At 47.5% G+C, this 17090-nt stretch overlaps 1 protein-coding gene across 1 annotated transcript in view; it reads left to right on the forward strand.

The window, feature by feature from the left end:
- The first annotated feature begins 5452 nt into the window (after positions 1–5452).
- Positions 5453–17090, forward strand: part of L2HGDH (L-2-hydroxyglutarate dehydrogenase) — a 31784-nt gene continuing 20146 nt past the window's right edge. Inside the window, exon 1 of the mRNA XM_063947619.1 lies at positions 5453–5602. Coding sequence (XP_063803689.1) covers positions 5520–5602 — 83 coding nt within the window. The 5' untranslated portion in view covers positions 5453–5519. The remainder of the gene's footprint in view (positions 5603–17090) is intronic.

Below are 17090 nucleotides of genomic sequence, written 5' to 3' on the forward strand. Positions count from 1 at the left end.
GCGCTTGAGGGAACACATCTCCAATACCCTTATTACATTGACTATATTGTGGAGTACTTTGGAGAGTTACCCCTTGGGGATTGTGTGTACCTTGAAGCTGCTATGTTGATTTTGCTCAATTTAAGGTTGTCCAAAAGGACTATTTTATTTTCCTTGATAGCAGCAGGGGCTGGGAGCCCAGCCTGCGCATAAGCTTCTGCAATCACCATTCTAATCCATCTGGCCAAGGTTTGCTTATTCGCAGGCCAGCTACGTTTGTGGAAACCAAAAAGTAAAAAAAGGGAATCTGTCCTCATGATAGAGGCAGTCCTTTCCACATAAACGCGGAGAGCCCGTGCCACATCCAAAGATTTTTCTTTAGAGGATAGACCAGAAGAGGTGAAGGCCGGAACTACAAGGTGAAAAGATGATACCACTTTAGGAAAATAACCAGGGCGAGTTCGAAGAACAGCCTGGTCATGGTGAAAAATCAGAAAAGGTGGACAACATCCGACACCCTCCTAGCAGAGGCGATAGCCAACAGAAATACGACTTTAAGCGTAAGGCATTTAAGGTCCACAGGCTCAAGAGGTTCAAATGGATACTCTTGCAGGGCATTCAAGATGACAGACAGATCCCATGGAGCCACAGGATGGACATAGGGAGGCTGAATCCATAGAACACCCTGAGTGAAAGTGTGAACGTCAGGAAGAGACGCAATATTTCTCTGAAATCATACCGACAAGGCAGATATATGAACCTTTAGGGAGGCCAGACGAAGGTCTAGTTTAGGCCTTGCTGTAGAAAAGCCAAAAGTCTGGAAGTTTTGAAAGTATATGCATCATAATACTTAGCAGCACACCAGGTGAAGTAAGAATTCCAGACCCTGTAATAAATCTGAGCCGATGCTGGTTTACGGGCTTTCAACATAGTTTGAATGACCGCTTCAGAGAATCCTTTTGCTCTCAGGAGTGATGCTTCAAGAGCCACGCCGTCAAAGCCAGTCTGGCCAGGTCCAGGTAGACACAAGGGCCCTGAACGAGGAGGTCTGTGCGTTGAGGAAGCAGAAGAGGACGCTCTATCGGGAGACCCTGCTGGTCTCAGAACCAATGCCGTCTGGGCCACGCTGGAGCTACTAGAAGTAGTATTCTTCCTTCTTGCTTGAACTTCCGTATTACCCTGGGTGGGAGTGACACTGGAGGGAACGCGTATGGCAGCCGAAAGTTCCATGGAATTGCCAGTGCATCCACGAATGCTGCTTGAGGATCCCTTGTCCTTGCTCTGAAGACCGGAACCTTGTGATTGTGTCGAGACGCCATCAGGTCTACATCTGGTAGGCCCCACTAGGAGTTGAAAGACTTTGGGATGAAGACTCCACTCCAGGCGTGTACATCCTGATGACTGAGGAAGTCCGCTTCCCAGTTGAGGATCCACAGAATAAACACTGCCGAAATGGCTGGCAGATGGCGTTACGCCCATTGGAGGATTTTTGACACTTCCATCATTGCCATGCGGCTTCAAGTGCCGCCTTGATGATTTATGTACGCCACCGTGGTGGCGTTGTCTGACTGTACTTGAACAGGCTGTTGTAATATACGACAGATATTGTCTGGCAGTGTCAGAAAATTCCTGAGGTAGCTCATACTCAATTGCCTGAACCCATGCTTCGATTCCTTTTGCTACCCAAGAGATAGCCATAGTGGGTCTATGTACAGCACCGGTAAGAGTGTAAATAGACTTCAGGCATCCCTCCACACGCTTATCTGTCGGTTCCTTCAGTGAGGTGACAGTGGTGACAGGCAGAGTAGATGACACCACAAGACGGGTGACATGAGAGTCCACTGGCGGTGGAGTTTCCCACTTGTTACTCAACTCCGCAGGGATAGGATATGATAGGAGCTAGCATCTTTTTAGACAGGGAAAACTTCTTTCCTGGAGATGACCAGGATTCCTGACGCATGTCAATTAAAAGGTCAGAAAACTACTTTAGCAACCTTCTGACATTTAAACTTATCAGGTTTCTTAGATGTAACAGGAGGCTCAAAGTCATCATCAAGTTGGATAATCAGCATGATAGCCTCCACAAGGTCAGGAACATCAATCTGGGTTGTAGATTCTTCATTAGAAGCAACTGTATCAGTGTTTGATGGATCAGTATATTCCCCATCTTCATCGGAAGAATTATCCGAAATATTAGTGGATTGTGAGGAAGAAATGGCCCACTTAGATGACCCCTTGGCCCCAAAGGGACGTGGAGTGGACTTTTGTCTAACCAAAGTCTGATTTAATTGTTGTAACTGGGTAGACAAAGTATCCGCCCATGGCGGATTAACTACAGGGACAATATGTGGCTGTAATGGCACAGGAGGCCCCACAGTGGGCGTGAGACGTGTTACAAGCGTAGTCAGCATATCTGTAAAAAAAAACTGCCCAAGGTGGGTCCTGATTGACCACAGTTGCCACAGATGGACTTTGAGATGTATGACCCCCAGCGCCTGAACTAACAGCTAACGCTTCCTCCACTGGTGAATCCGTGACAACAGCACTACATGATGCAGGAGCGTCCGCGGATGTCCCAACCTGTGTAATTAGACATTGTATGGGATGTAGCCTTAGGATGTAACAGTACAATATAGCCAGACAAACACAAAAACCAGCAAATAATCCCGTGTTTTGTGACAGTAAATACAGAGCACAAACAGAGGATTTACGTTGTGTGGGGTGACTGAAAAACACAGTAAGAAATACAAACAGTATGTGTAGCACTATATATTATATGAGACCCTGGTTCCCCAAGGTACAGAATATAGGGGGTCATTCCGAGTTGATTGCTCGCTGCCGATTTTCGCAGCGCAGTGAACAAGTAAAAAAATGGCAAAACTGCGCATGCGTATGCACCCCAATGTGCAGGCACGTCGTACGGGTACAAAGAGGATCGGTGCTGGGCGATGGATTTAGCGAAGATTCCATTCGCACAGCCGAACGCAAGGTGATTGACAGAAGATAGCCGTTTATGGGTGTCAACTGACTATTTTCAAGGAGTGTTTGGGAAAACACAGGCGTTTGTAGGGCGGGTGACTGACGTCAATTCCGGCACCAAAAAGACTGAAGTGATCGCAAGGGCTGAGTAAGTCCAGAGCTACTCTGAAACTGCACAAATTTTTTTGGCTGCACTTGGCTGCAAAGGCGTTCACACACTTGCAAAGCGAAAATACACTCCCCTGTGGGCGGCGACTATGTGTTTGCACGGCTGCTAAAAGTAGCTAGCGAGCGATCAACTCGGAATGACCCCCATAGTGACAGCAAATGTGTGATACACAAGAATGGAATCCACACAGCAGCTACAGGCACACTCAGTCACAAGTATAATGCAGGAATTATTACATATAAACAATAAAAGTGCATTGGACTAGTAATTACATATAAGTATGTATGTCTACAGATATAACAATGCACAGTAAACACTGGATGTATATCACAGAATACTTGTACTAAATATTCAGATAGCAGTACACTTGTTCTTAACTAACACTGTCTAAAATGACATGTAGAATACTTAAGTGTCCGTAAATGCACAGCGCTGATGATACAGGCGGATTTACAGAGGAGACAGTCCCGAAGATCAGCCCAGCTTTGTAATGGTGCCAAAATCTCTTCAGGGAGTGAGGGAGAGAGATGCAGTTCCAGGGCGGGAACAGCAGCAGTAGATGGTGCCCGGAGCAGGGGGAGGGGCTACAGGTCAGCATCTTATCCCCTCTGCTGGACTTCACCACCGGGTACTGTGGAGCCTTTTACAAACGGATTTTAATAAATCCGACCTGTGCTCCTTACCCTGGTGGATATAGTGGGGTCCCTGTGCGACACAGTGTTCACACTAGTGGCGCGGTCCATCTTCTGGGACCACGACCGGAACGCGATTTACCGGCGGGGGGACCCTCTTACATCATCCCTTTAGTGCAGCCACGCGATCCTGGAGAATGACCGCAGTGTTGTGCCTGAAAGACCGGTGTGTCTCAGATGCAAGTACCCGGGAACCAGGCCGTAGGAGTATGCAGCGCCGCTGAGGGAGGTGATGGAGCCGCAGCACAACATGTCATAAAGACATAGAAAGTGCTGCGGCCATTGAAGTCTTCTAATAAGCTTTTTACAGGGCTGCCTAGCGCAGCCCCACCTGTTAGTGACCTGTACTGCAGGCACCAACTTACAAACTGAGCTCCAGAGCCTGGAGGCGGGGCTATAGATGAGGCACTGCAGTGCATCCTGGGAACAGTCAAAGCTTTAGCCTGTTGGTGCCTCGGATCAAGATCCAACTCTACACCCCGATATTATTCCCTGTGGAATACCAATGTACCCCACTGCAGAAAATATTAATTGGGACATTGTAATGTTGCATAATATGAACTGGGGTTCATTGAAGGTACTGTGTGGCATAATGTGTACTGGCAGCCCTACAATGTGACATAATGTGAACTAGGGCACTACTATGGTTCATAAATTATGAACCAGGGCATTATTGTGGGGCATAAAATTAACAACAGCTGGGGAGAGGTGTGTCTCTCAAAACATTGGGACAGGGGCCCCTTCAAAATTTTGCAGTGGGCCCCCATCTGGTGGCTAAGCCCCTGAATCGATACAAAGTTATCCATCAATGGTACCATCGATGGTTTCCATCAATGGATAACCCACCAATGGCCATCCCTACTTCGCGACACATTCACTGTGCGACTCTGACGCATGCTCAGTACAACAATGGCTCACAGCGCAAATATTGGCAATGCAAACATTGCAGATCCATCCTCAAGCCCTCTGTGTGAGACCTTACTACCAAAGACACAGATTATTATATTTACTGATTTGTGATATTTTGCACAGCAGAGATCGACGTACCACAGCCAAGTCCATGTTATTATCGACTTTATTTTGACCTTATTGAAACAACCGATTTTTTAATTTTAATTTTATTATGGTCAGGAAACGTGATCCTGTGTTCATCCAGATGGTAGCGTCTAGTTTACCTTCCTGGAGAGGACCTTTCCCATAACCCCCTGGGTCCATGTCACAATCTATTTGGTATAGTAAAGTGTGGCGAGCGAAGCGGAGCAAGATACCGAGCCCGAAGCGTGGCGAGCGAACCGAGCCCGCGAGAGTCCAATGCTGCATAGCAAAAAAAAATTACCCCAAACTAATGGAGAACAAAGAAAACATTTTGGTGCTGTAAGGGCGGAAGTTCCCTCCTGCCCTCTCGTTTTGTCACTTTCAGGTCCTGAGCAGAAAGGGGACAGAACCCCTTTCAGATCGACACGCCCACTGCCCTCACACCTTTACAGAATGACGTAACTGCTGTGCCCTTTTTCCTGGTTCCATCTTATTGGTTGTGGGCCTATGAGTTCTCGCTTCCTATTGGTTTATGTATTTAGACGGCGCTTTGTGATTGGCCAGCACTGTACTCTGTGTGATTGGCTGAAACGATGAGCGCTGCCTGTGGTTGGCTAGCTGTAACTCCGCTCTGTGAGTCCGGGGTGTCCCGGGAACACTGAGCAATGTACGGGCTGTGCTGTTCGGGTGCTACCCGGTTCCTACCCCTGGCCCGGGGGTGCTCCAGGCTCCACGGTCGGGGCCACAGGTAATGTTGCTTTCTGTGTAATCTGCCAGTGCTGACACACACACCCTCACTGTGAAACTACAAGTCGTCTCACAGCTGGCTGGGTAGCAGGGATAGCTGAGACTTGTAGTTCTTTAAAGTGTGAGATGAGGAGTAAAGGCTGAGACTGGGATTGTGCACCCCTACACTGGCATTATGCATACTACAGTGTCTGCCCTCTATGGCTGGTCCCCTCCTCTCCAGTGTTAGGGTCATAAATGTATGTATGTACATAAACAATAACTACAGCTTCCTGCAGCGTGTGCTGTAATACTGTCAGAGTATGGCCTCCCAACATGAATGCCCTCTAAAATTCCAATTCTGTGCTGTGTCTTTGTGCGCAGAGAATTTGGACAAATATGCGGTGCAGCTCAAGTGCAATACAACAAGCATGTCAGCTGCGTATGTGTCGGCATTGCGTCCATCTCTGAATCAGGCCCACTGTGTGTATGTAGGCTTAATGCTTGACTTATTTATGACTATGATAGACTTACTAGTAATTATTACAACATCAAGGCCATAAGGAAAATGCCATGCTTCCTGTTCCTTACTAAAATGTGCAGTGATAAGAAAGCAGCATTCTTACTTTATAGTATCCCTCTCACTTTATATAGCTGCCAGATGCCCCTTATTGTGGGTTGGTTACAGGACACCAGCGCTTAGGATACCAGCGGTCACAAGACCGACAGTAGCATCCCGAGGCACAAAATCCTGACACCTGGTGGGTAAGTATTCTAACCCTCCCCCCCTTTTTTTTTTTTTTTCCCCACCACTTCCCTTCCCGCAGCCTAAACCTTTGTCAGGGCGAGTCACAACTTTTAAAGTTTTGTCTCTGGAAATGTTGGTGGCACGCTGTTCCGCCTACATATGGATAACGCAGACCACACAAGCATCAGGTTCTGCATGGCCAACTTCCAACAAGTCCTGGGTAATTCCAAGTCAAACGGATGTCAGTACTAGCTCCACTTGCTGCTGAGTGGATGTAAAAGCGCGTCCGCTTGTTGATAATTTTGCAGCGGGCGTGTAGACAGAATTGTGGGTCAAGCATAGTGGATTGTAGCCGGAGAGCCGTCTGACTTCAGTCGGATCTCTTGCTCCATGGATAGGGCTGGTTTAAATGTGCGCTGATGACTACTTTCACCCGCGAATGGTGTAGATGCAGTCTAATCTGAATACCAAAACAAGTAATGCATTTGTTTAGGAACATGGAAAGCGGGTGCAATTGCATCCACTTAGCATACAACTCAGCAATAAGGCACAATATATTGAGGAGGAATATCTAAAATTCTAAAGAATTTAATATTGTTTAGAACTAGTTTCCTGAAGATGATGGTGACTGTAGTAGTCCAAGGTCGATTGAGATAGTATTGCGTTTAATGGAATAGATTACCAGGCACCGTGGCCCCCGTCATTATTCTAAAATGTTGCCAAGAATGTTGGTGACCTTTGCTGTTCTTAAGTATCTAAGAAACATATCCAAAATATGACCATACCTTACACAAGACACTGCTAAAACCCTAAGCCATGCTCTCATTATCTCCCGCATTGAATATTGCAATAGTCTTCTTATTGGTCTTACTAAGAAGAGACTCTCACCTTTACAATCCATTCTGAATGCAGCTGCAAGGCCAATATTCCTTCCTAGACGTTCATCGTCTGCAGACCCACTATGTCAGTCCCTCCATTGGCTGCCTGTATTCTACCGTATTCAATATAAAATACTAAGAAAGATGACAGCGCACTCATACATCTCAATTTCAATATAAAACACTGTTGCTTACACACAAGGCTATTAACCATACTACACCAACATACATCTCTTCGCTTATCTCAAAATATCTCCCAACCCGGCCCCTTCGCTCTTCACAAGATCTGCGTCTCACATCCACACTCAATACTTGCTCCCATCCACGATTACAGAACTTACCTCGGGCTGCACCCACTCTGTGGAATGCCCTACCACGTACAATAAGACTCTCCTCTAGTCTTCAAACCTTCAAGTGTTCCCTGAAAACTCACCTATTCAGACAAGCTTATCAAATTCCAGAACCGCTCACATTACCTTCATAGCTCTCCTATCCAATTATATCCTCACAGTATAGTCCACACATCCCCCACATATTTTCTTTCTTCACTCTCCCTCCCTCCTGACCCTGGTTCATCACTGCTGTGATGTGATATCATGCAGCCCACCAAGAACCTTTCTCTAACGTCCTTGAGGATGCTGGGACTCCGTAAGGACCATGGGGGATAGACGGGCTCCGCAGGAGATAGGGCACTTTAAGAAAGCTTTGGATTCTGGGTGTGCACTGGCTCCTCCCTCTATGCCCCTCCTCCAGACCTCAGTTTTACACTGTGCCCAGAGCGAGATGGGTGCACTGCAGGGAGCTCCCTGAGTTCTCTGCCTAGAAAGCATTTTTGTTTGGATATTTTCTACATTTTTACAGGGAGCACTGCTGGCAACAGGCTCCCTGCATCGAGGGACTGAGGAGAGAGGGGCAGACCTTCTTGTCTAAGATAGGCTCTGCTTCCTCGGCTACTGGACACCATTAGCTCCAGAGGGGGTGAACACAGGTTCTTACTGGGCGTCCATCCCCAGAGCCGCGCCGCCGTTCTCCTCACAGAGCCAGAAGAAACGAAGTCAGAAGACGTCTCAGGCGGCAGAAGCCTTTAGAGCTTCACTGCGGTAACGCACAGCACCGCAGCTGTGCGTCATTGCCCCCATACACCTCACATACTCCGGTCACTGTAAGGGTGCAGGGGGGGGGGGGGGCGCCCTGGGCAGCAATATAACACCCCTCTTATGGCAAAAAGTATATATACATGTACAGGTGGGCACTGTACATGTATATAAAAGCCCCCGCCATATTTTAGTAAGTTTGAGTGGGACAGAAGCCCGCCGCCGAGGGGGCGGGGCTTCTCCCTCAGCACTCACCAGGGCCATTTTCTCTCCACAGCACCGCTGAGAGGAAGCTCCCCGGACTCTCCCCTGCTTGACACACGGTGAAGAAGGTTTTAAAGTAGAGGGGGCGCACATATTTGGCGATTATACATTACAGCAGCGCTACTGGGTAAACATTCTGTGTTTTTTCCTGGGTTATATAGCGCTGGGGTGTGTGCTGGCATTCTCTCTCTCTGTCTCTCCAAAGGGCCTAGGGGGGAACCTGTCTTCAGATAAGAGATTCCCTGTCTGTGTGTAGTGTGTCGGTACGTGTGTGTCGACATGTCTGCGGTAAAAGGCTCTCCTAAGGAAGAGATGGAGCAAATCTGTGTGGGTGCGTGGTGTCTCCGTCGACAACGTCGACACCTGATTGAATATGTGAAATTAAGTGCTAAGATGAACTTATTACAAAAGATTAGAGAACAGACAGGGAATCTACCCATGTCGGCCCCTATGTCACAGAGACCTTCAGAGTCTCACAACGCTCACTATCCGAAATAATAGACACTGTTATCGACACGGAGTCTGACTCCAGTGTCGACTACGATAATGCAAAGTACAGCCAAGACTGGCAGAAAAGTATTCAATATATGATTATTGTAATAAAAGATGTTTTGCATATCACTGATGACTCATCTGTCCCTGACACAAGGGTACACATGTTTAAGGGAAAGAAAGCTGAGGTAAATTTCCCTCCTCTCATGAAGAAAAAGAGCTGGAATCTCCAGACAAGAAGCTGCAGCTTCCCAAAAAGAATTCTCAGGGAGTATCCTTTCCCTAATGGGGCCAGGATACGATGGAAATCTTCCCCTAGGGTGTACAAGGCATTGACACGTTTACCCAAAAAGGTAGCGCTGACTTAACAGCTATCCTCAGGGATCCTGCAGATAGCATGCAGTACAAGTACTTTGAAGTCCATTTAAACACATTCTGGTACACTACTCAGACCGGCGATTGTGTCGGCATAGGTTTATAGCGCTGTAGCAGCGTAGTCAGATACCTTATCAGCGGAGGTTGAAACCCTAGATAAGGATGCCATGTTATTGTCCCTAGTACATATATATATATATATATATATATATATATATATCTATATCTATCTATATCTATCTATATGTAAAAGATGTTGTCATATACATATATATATATATATATATATATATATATATATATATATATATATATATATATATATATATATAACATGCCCAAAGAGACGTTAGTCTACTGGGTTCTAGAGTCAACGCTATGTCGATTTCTGCTAGACTTGTCCTGTGGAACATGCAATGGACAGGTGATGCCGACTAAAAGAGGCATATGGAGGGTTTACCTCACAAGGCTGAGGAATTGTGTGGAGAAGGGCTCTCGGACCTAGTCTCCACAGCTATAGCTGGTAATTCTGATCTTTTGCCTTATATTCCCTCACAGACTAAGAAAGCACGACATTATCAAATGCAGTCCTTTCGGTCGCAGAATAACAAGAAAGTATGAGGAGCGTCCTTTCTTACCAGAGGTAAGGGCACGGGGCACAGCTAGTTCCCAGGAACAGAAGTCCCCCCCGGCCTCTACTACATCCACCGCAGGATGCGGGAGCTCCACTAAGGGAGTCCGTCCCAGGGGGAGCACGTCTTCGACTCTTCAGCCACAGCTGAGTTCACTCACAGGTGGATCCCGGGGCAATAAAAATTGTTCTCAGGGTTACAAAGGAATTCGAAAGGTGCCTCCTCGCCGGTTTTCCTTATCGGACCTACCGGCTTCTCCCCCAGAAGGGGAGTTATATTAAATACAATTCACACATTGTATCTCCAACAGGTGGTGCTCAAGGTTCTCCTCCTGCAACAAGGAAGGGGCTATTACTCAACCTTGGCTGTAGTCCCGAATACGTACGGTTTGGTCAGACCTATTTAAAATTAAATCCTCTGAACCTATACTGGAAAAGGTTCAAATTTAAAGTGGAATCGCTCAGAGCGATCATGGCCAGCCTGGAAAGGGGGGATTTGATGGTGTATCTAGACATAAAGGCTGCATACCTTCATGTTCCCATTTATCCACCCCATCAGGCGTACCTGAGAATTGCGGTACAGTATTGTCATTACCAATTTCAGGGTAATTGGCGGAAATGATGGTGCTCTGCAAGCAAGGAGTCACCGTTATCCCATGCTTGGACGATCTCCTATAAGGCGAGATCAAAAGAGCAGTTGTTGAACATCGTGTCACTTTCGCTGAAGGTGTCACAGCAATACGGCTAGTTTCTCAATATCCCGAAGTCACAGTTGGTTCCTATGACTAGTCTGCCCTTCTTGGGTATGATTCTGGATACGGACCAGAAAGGGGTTTACCTTCAGATAGAGAAGGCCCAGGAACTCATGATTCTGGTCAGGAACTTATTGAAACCAAGACAGGTGTCGGCATCACTGCACCCGAGTCCGGGGAAAATCATTCCCTTCGGCAGGTTCCATGCGAGGTCTTTCAAATGGGACCTACTGGACAAGTGGTCCAGGTCACATCTACAGATTCATCAGTTGATCACCCTCTCCCCCAGGGCCAGGGTATCTCTCCTGTGGTGGCTGCAGGGTGCTCACCTTCTATAGGGCCGCAGGTTCGGCATTCAGGACTGGATCCTGGTGACCACGGACGCAAGCTTTCGAGGTTGGGGAGCAGTCACACAGGGAAAAATACAATGTCCAAGGTCTTTGGTCAAGTCAAGAGACTTGTCTTCACTTCTTGGAACTAAGGGCCATATACAACGCCCTACGTCAGGCGGAGACCCTACTTCGCGACCAACCGATTCTGATCCAGTCAGACAACGTCACCGCAGTAGCTCATGTAAACCGCCAAGGCGGCACAAGGAGCAGAGTGGCGATGGCGGAAACCACCAGAATTCTTTGCTGGGTGGAGAATCATGTAAGCGCGCTGTCAGCAGTGTTCATTCCGGGATTGGACGACTGGGAAGCAGACTTCCTCAGCGGACACGACCTTCGTCCTGGAGAGTGGGGACTTCATCAGGAAGTCTTAGCACAGATTGCAATTCGGTGGAGACTGCCACTGATGGACATGATGGCGTCCCGCCTCAACACAAAGCCGCAGAGTTATTGCGCCAGGTCAGGAGACCCTCAGGCAGTAAGCTGTGGATGCCCTAGTGACACCGTGGGTGTTCTGGTCGGTCTCTGTGTTTACTCCTCTTCCTCTCATACCCATGATGTTGAGGATAATAAGAAAAAGAGGAGTGAGACCAATTCTCATTGTTCTAGATTGGACACGGAGGACCTGGTATCCAGATCTGCAGTAAATGCTCACAGAGAATCCGTGGCCTCTTCATCTAAGACAGGACCTGCTGCAGCAGGGGCACTGTCTGTTCCAAGACTTACCGCGGCTGCGTTTGACGGCATGGCGGTTCAACGCAGGATCCTAGCGGTAATGGGTATTCCGGAGGAGGTCATTCCTACCCTAATTAAGGCTAGGAAGGAAGTGACATTGAAACATTATCACCGAATATGGCGAAAATATGTTTCCTGATGTGAGGCCAGGAATGCTCCTACGGAGGAATTCCTTTTGGGCCGTCTGCTTCACTTCCTTCAAACTGGAGTGAACTTGGGCCTGAAATTAGGATCGATAAAGGTTCAAATTTCGGCCTTATCCATTTTCTTCCAAAAAGAATTGGCTTCTCTTCCTGACGTACAAACGTTTGTGTAGGGAGTACTGCATTTTTAGCCTCCTTTTGTACCGCCGGTGGCGCCTTGGGACCTTAACGTGGTGTTACGGTTCCTTAAGTCACATTGGTTTGAACCACTTAAGTCAGTGGTGTTGAAATATTTCACCGGGAAGGTGGTCATGTTGTTAGCCTTGGCTTCGGCTAGGCGAGTTTTGGAATTGGAGGCTTTTATCACTAAAAGCCCTATCTGATTGTCCATATGGATAGAGCGAAATTGCGGACCCGTCCTCAATTCCTGCCAAAGGTGGTCTCATCCTTTCATATGAACCAACCTATTGTCGTGCCTGTGGCTACGCGTGACTTGGAGGATTCCGAGTCCCTTGATGTGGTCAGGGCTTTGAAAATTTACGTGGCCAGAACGGCTAGGATCTGCAAAACAGAAGCACTGTTTGTCCTGTATACAGCCAACAAGGTTGGCGGCCCTGCTTCAAAGCAGACTATTGCTCGCTGGATCTGTAACACGATTCAGCTGGCGCATTCTACGGCAGGATTGCCGTTACCTAAATCGGTTTAGGCCCATTCCACTAGGAAGGTGGGCCCTTCTTGGGCGGCTGCCCGAGGGGTCTCGGCACTACAGCTGTGCCGAGCTGCTACTTGGTCGGGGTCAAATACGTTTGCAAAGTTCTGTAAGTTTGATACCCTGGCTGAGGAGGACCTCCTCTTTGCTCAATTCGGTGCTGCAGAGTCATCCGCACTCTCCCGCCCGTTTGGGAGCTTTGGTATAATCCCCATGGTCCTTACGGAGTCCCAGCATCCTCAAGGACGTTAGAGAAAATAAGATTTTATTTACCGGTAAATCTATTTCTCGTAGTCCGTAGAGGATGCTGGGCGCCCGTCCCAAGTGCGGACTTCTTCTGCAAGACTTGTATATAGTTATTGCTTACATAAGGGTTATGTTATAGTTTATCGGTTGAACCGAGGCTATGTTGTTGTTCATACTGTTAACTGGGTAGTTTATCACAAGTTATACGGTGTGATTGGTGTGGCTGGTATGGATCTCGCCCTTAGATTTACAAAAATCCTTCCTCGTACTGTCCATCTTCTCTGGGCACAGTTTCCCTAACTGAGGTCTGGAGGAGGGGCATAGAGGGAGGAGCCATTGCACACCCAGAATCCAAAGCTTTCTTAAAGTGCCCTATCTCCTGCGGAGCCCATCTATCCCCCATGGTCCTTACGGAGTCCCAGCATCCTCTACGGACTACGAGAAATAGATTTACCGGTAAGTAAAATCTTATTTTAAAATCTGGTGGACAACTATGCAATAAATAGCACCTATCCTTGTGTATCAATGCCTGTTTTCCCCATAGATTGTAAGCTTACAAGCAGGGCCTTCCTACCTCTATGACTGTTTGTTTTTACCCAGTTTTGTCTTCTCATTGTGTCCAGTTGTAAAGCGCAACGGAATTTGCTGTGCTATATAAGAAACTGTTAATAATATTAATAATAAATATTTGAAAAGTAAATGATATAATTTTCTCGTGCCGTGAGGATTAGAGACCAGTACAGATAATTCCTGTGTGCAAAAAAAAAAACCCTTTTAAAAACTTTAAATATTTTTTCAGAATAGGAGAAGTTATTTTATAGATTGTCTGGGCATTGTGTGATGTGGACATTCTAAATGGAATCTTCTATTTCTCTATCGTCCTAGTGGATGCTGGGGTTCCTGAAAGGACCATGGGGAATAGCGGCTCCGCAGGAGACAGGGCACAAAAAGTAAAGCTTTAGGATCAGGTGGTGTGCACTGGCTCCTCCCCCTATGACCCTCCTCCAAGCCAGTTAGATTTTTGTGCCCGGCCGAGAAGGGTGCAATCTAGGTGGCTCTCCTAAAGAGCTGCTTAGGAAAGTTTAGCTTAGGTTTTTTATTTTACAGTGAGTCCTGCTGGCAACAGGATCACTGCAACGAGGGACTTAGGGGAGAAGAAGTGAACTCACCTGCGTGCAGGATGGATTGGCTTCTTGGCTACTGGACATCAGCTCCAGAGGGACGATCACAGGTACAGCCTGGATGGTCACCGGAGCCTTGCCGCCGGCCCCCTTGCAGATGCTGAAGTAAGAAGAGGTCCAGAATCGGCGGCAGAAGACTCCTCAGTCTTCTAAAGGTAGCGCACAGCACTGCAGCTGTGCGCCATTTTCCTCTCAGCACACTTCACACGGCAGTCACTGAGGGTGCAGGGCGCTGGGAGGGGGGCGCCCTGGGAGGCAAATGAATACCTATTTTGGCTAAAAATACCTCACATATAGCCTCCGGAGGCTATATGGAGATATTTAACCCCTGCCAGAATCCGTTAAGAGCGGGAGACGAGGCCGCCGAAAAAGGGGCGGGGCCTATCTCCTCAGCACACAGCGCCATTTTCCCTCACAGAAAGGCTGGAGGGAAGGCTCCCAGGCTCTCCCCTGCACTGCACTACAGAAACAGGGTTAAAACAGAGAGGGGGGGCACTAATTTGGCGATATGCTTATATATATATTAAGATGCTATAAGGGAAAACACTTATATAAGGTTGTCCCTATATAATTATAGCGTTTTTGGTGTGTGCTGGCAAACTCTCCCTCTGTCTCTCCAAAGGGCTAGTGGGTCCTGTCCTCTATCAGAGCATTCCCTGTGTGTGTGCTGTGTGTCGGTACGTGTGTGTCGACAGGTAGGAGGACGATGTTGGTGAGGAGGCGGAGCAATTGCCTGTAATGGTGATGTCACTCTCTAGGGAGTCGACACCGGAATGGATGGCTTATTTAGGAAATTACGTGATAATGTCAACACGCTGCAAGGTCGGTTGACGACATGAGACGGCCGACAAACAATTAGTACGGTCCAGACGTCTCAAAAACACCGTCAAGGGTTTTAAAACGCCCGTTTACTTTAGTCGGTCGACACAGACAGGGACACTGCATCCAGTGTCGACGGTGAATAAACAAACGTATTCCTTATTAGGGCCACACGTTAAAGGCAATGAAGGAGGTGTTACGTATTTCTGATACTACAAGTACCACAAAAGAGGGTATTATGTGGGATGTGAAAAAACTACCATAGTTTTTCCTGAATCAGATAAATTAAATAAAGTGTGTGATGATGCGTGGGTTCCCCCCGATAGAAAATTATGGGCGGTATACCCTTTCCCGCCAGAAGTTAGGGCGCGTTGGGAAACACCCCTTAAGGTGGATAAGGCGCTCACACGCTTATCAAAACAAGTGGCGGTACCGTCTATAGATAGGGCCGTCCTCAAGGACCAGCTGACAAGGCTGGAAAATATAATAAAAAGTATATACACACATACTGGTGTTATACTGCGGCCAGCGATCGCCTCAGCCTGGATGTGCAGAGCTAGGGTGGCTTGGTCGGATTCCCTGACTAAAAATATTGATACCCTTGACAGGGACAGTATTTTATTGACTATAGAGCATTTCTATATATGCGAGATGCACAGAGGGATATTTGCACTCTGGCATCATGAATAAACGCGATGTCCATAACTGCCAGAAGATGTTATGGACACGACAGTGGTCAGGTGATGCAGATTCCAAACGGCACAGTATGGCCGTATAAAGGAAGAGGACTTGTTTGGGGTCGGTCCATCGGACCTGGTGGTCACGGCAACTGCTGGAAAATCCACCGTTTTTTACCCTAAGTCACATCTCTGCAGAAAAAGACACCGTCTTTTCAGCCTCAGTCCTCTCGTCCCTATAAGATCATATCTGCCCAGGGATAGAGGAAAGGGAAGAAGACTGCAGCAGGCAGCCTATTCCCAGGAACAGAAGCGTTTCACCGCGTCTGACAAGTTCTCAGCATGGCGCTGAGACCGTACAGGACCCCTGGATCCTACAAGTAGTATCCCGGGGGTACAGATGGGAATGTCGAGACGTTTCCCCTTCGCAGGCTCCTGAAGTCTGCTTTACCAAGTCTCCCTCCGACAAGGAGGTAGTATGGGAAAAAATTCACAAGCTGTATTCCCAGCAGGTGACAATTAAATTACCCCTCCTACTACAGAAAAGGGGTATTATTCCACACTATATTGTGGTACTGAAGCCAGAAGGCTAGGTGAGACTTATTCTAAAAAATTTTTTTTGAACACTTACAAAGGTTCAAATTAAGATGAAGTCACTCAGAGCAGTGATAACGAACCAGGAAGAAGGGGACTATATAGTGTCCCGGGACATCAGGGATGCTTACCTCTATGTCCCAAATTTGCCCTTCTCACTAAGGGTACCTCAGGTTCGTGGTGCAGAACTGTCACTATCAGTTTCAGACGCTGCCGTTTGGATTGTCCACGGCACCCCGGGGTCTTTACCAAGGTAATGGCCGAATTGATGATTCTTCTTCGAAGAAAAGGCGTCTAAATTATCCCTTACTTGGACGATCTCCTGATAGGGGCATAGTCCAGGGAACAGTTGGAGGTCGGAGTAGCACTATCTCGGATACTGCTACAATCAGCACGGGTGGATTCTAAATATTCCAAAATCGCAGCTGATCCCGACGACACGTCTGCTGTGCCTAGGGATGATTCTGGACACAGTCCAGAAAAAGGTGTTTCTCCCGGAAGAGAAAGCCAGGGAGTTATCCGAGCAAGTCAGGAACCTCCTAAAAACAGTGCATCATTGCACAAGGGTCCTGGTAAAAATGGTAGCTTCCTACGAAGCAATTCCATTCGGCAGATTTCACGTAAGAACTTTTCAGTGGGATCTGCTGGACAAATGGTCCGGATCGCATCTTCAGATGCATCAGCGGATAACCCAATATCCAAGGACAAGGGTGTCTCTCCTGTGGTGGTTATAGAGTGCTCATCTTCTAGAGGGCCGCAGATTCGGCATTCAGGATTGGATGC

This window comes from Pseudophryne corroboree, chromosome 12, assembly GCF_028390025.1.
Source record: "Pseudophryne corroboree isolate aPseCor3 chromosome 12, aPseCor3.hap2, whole genome shotgun sequence".
Classification (NCBI taxonomy): Eukaryota; Metazoa; Chordata; class Amphibia; order Anura; family Myobatrachidae; genus Pseudophryne; species Pseudophryne corroboree.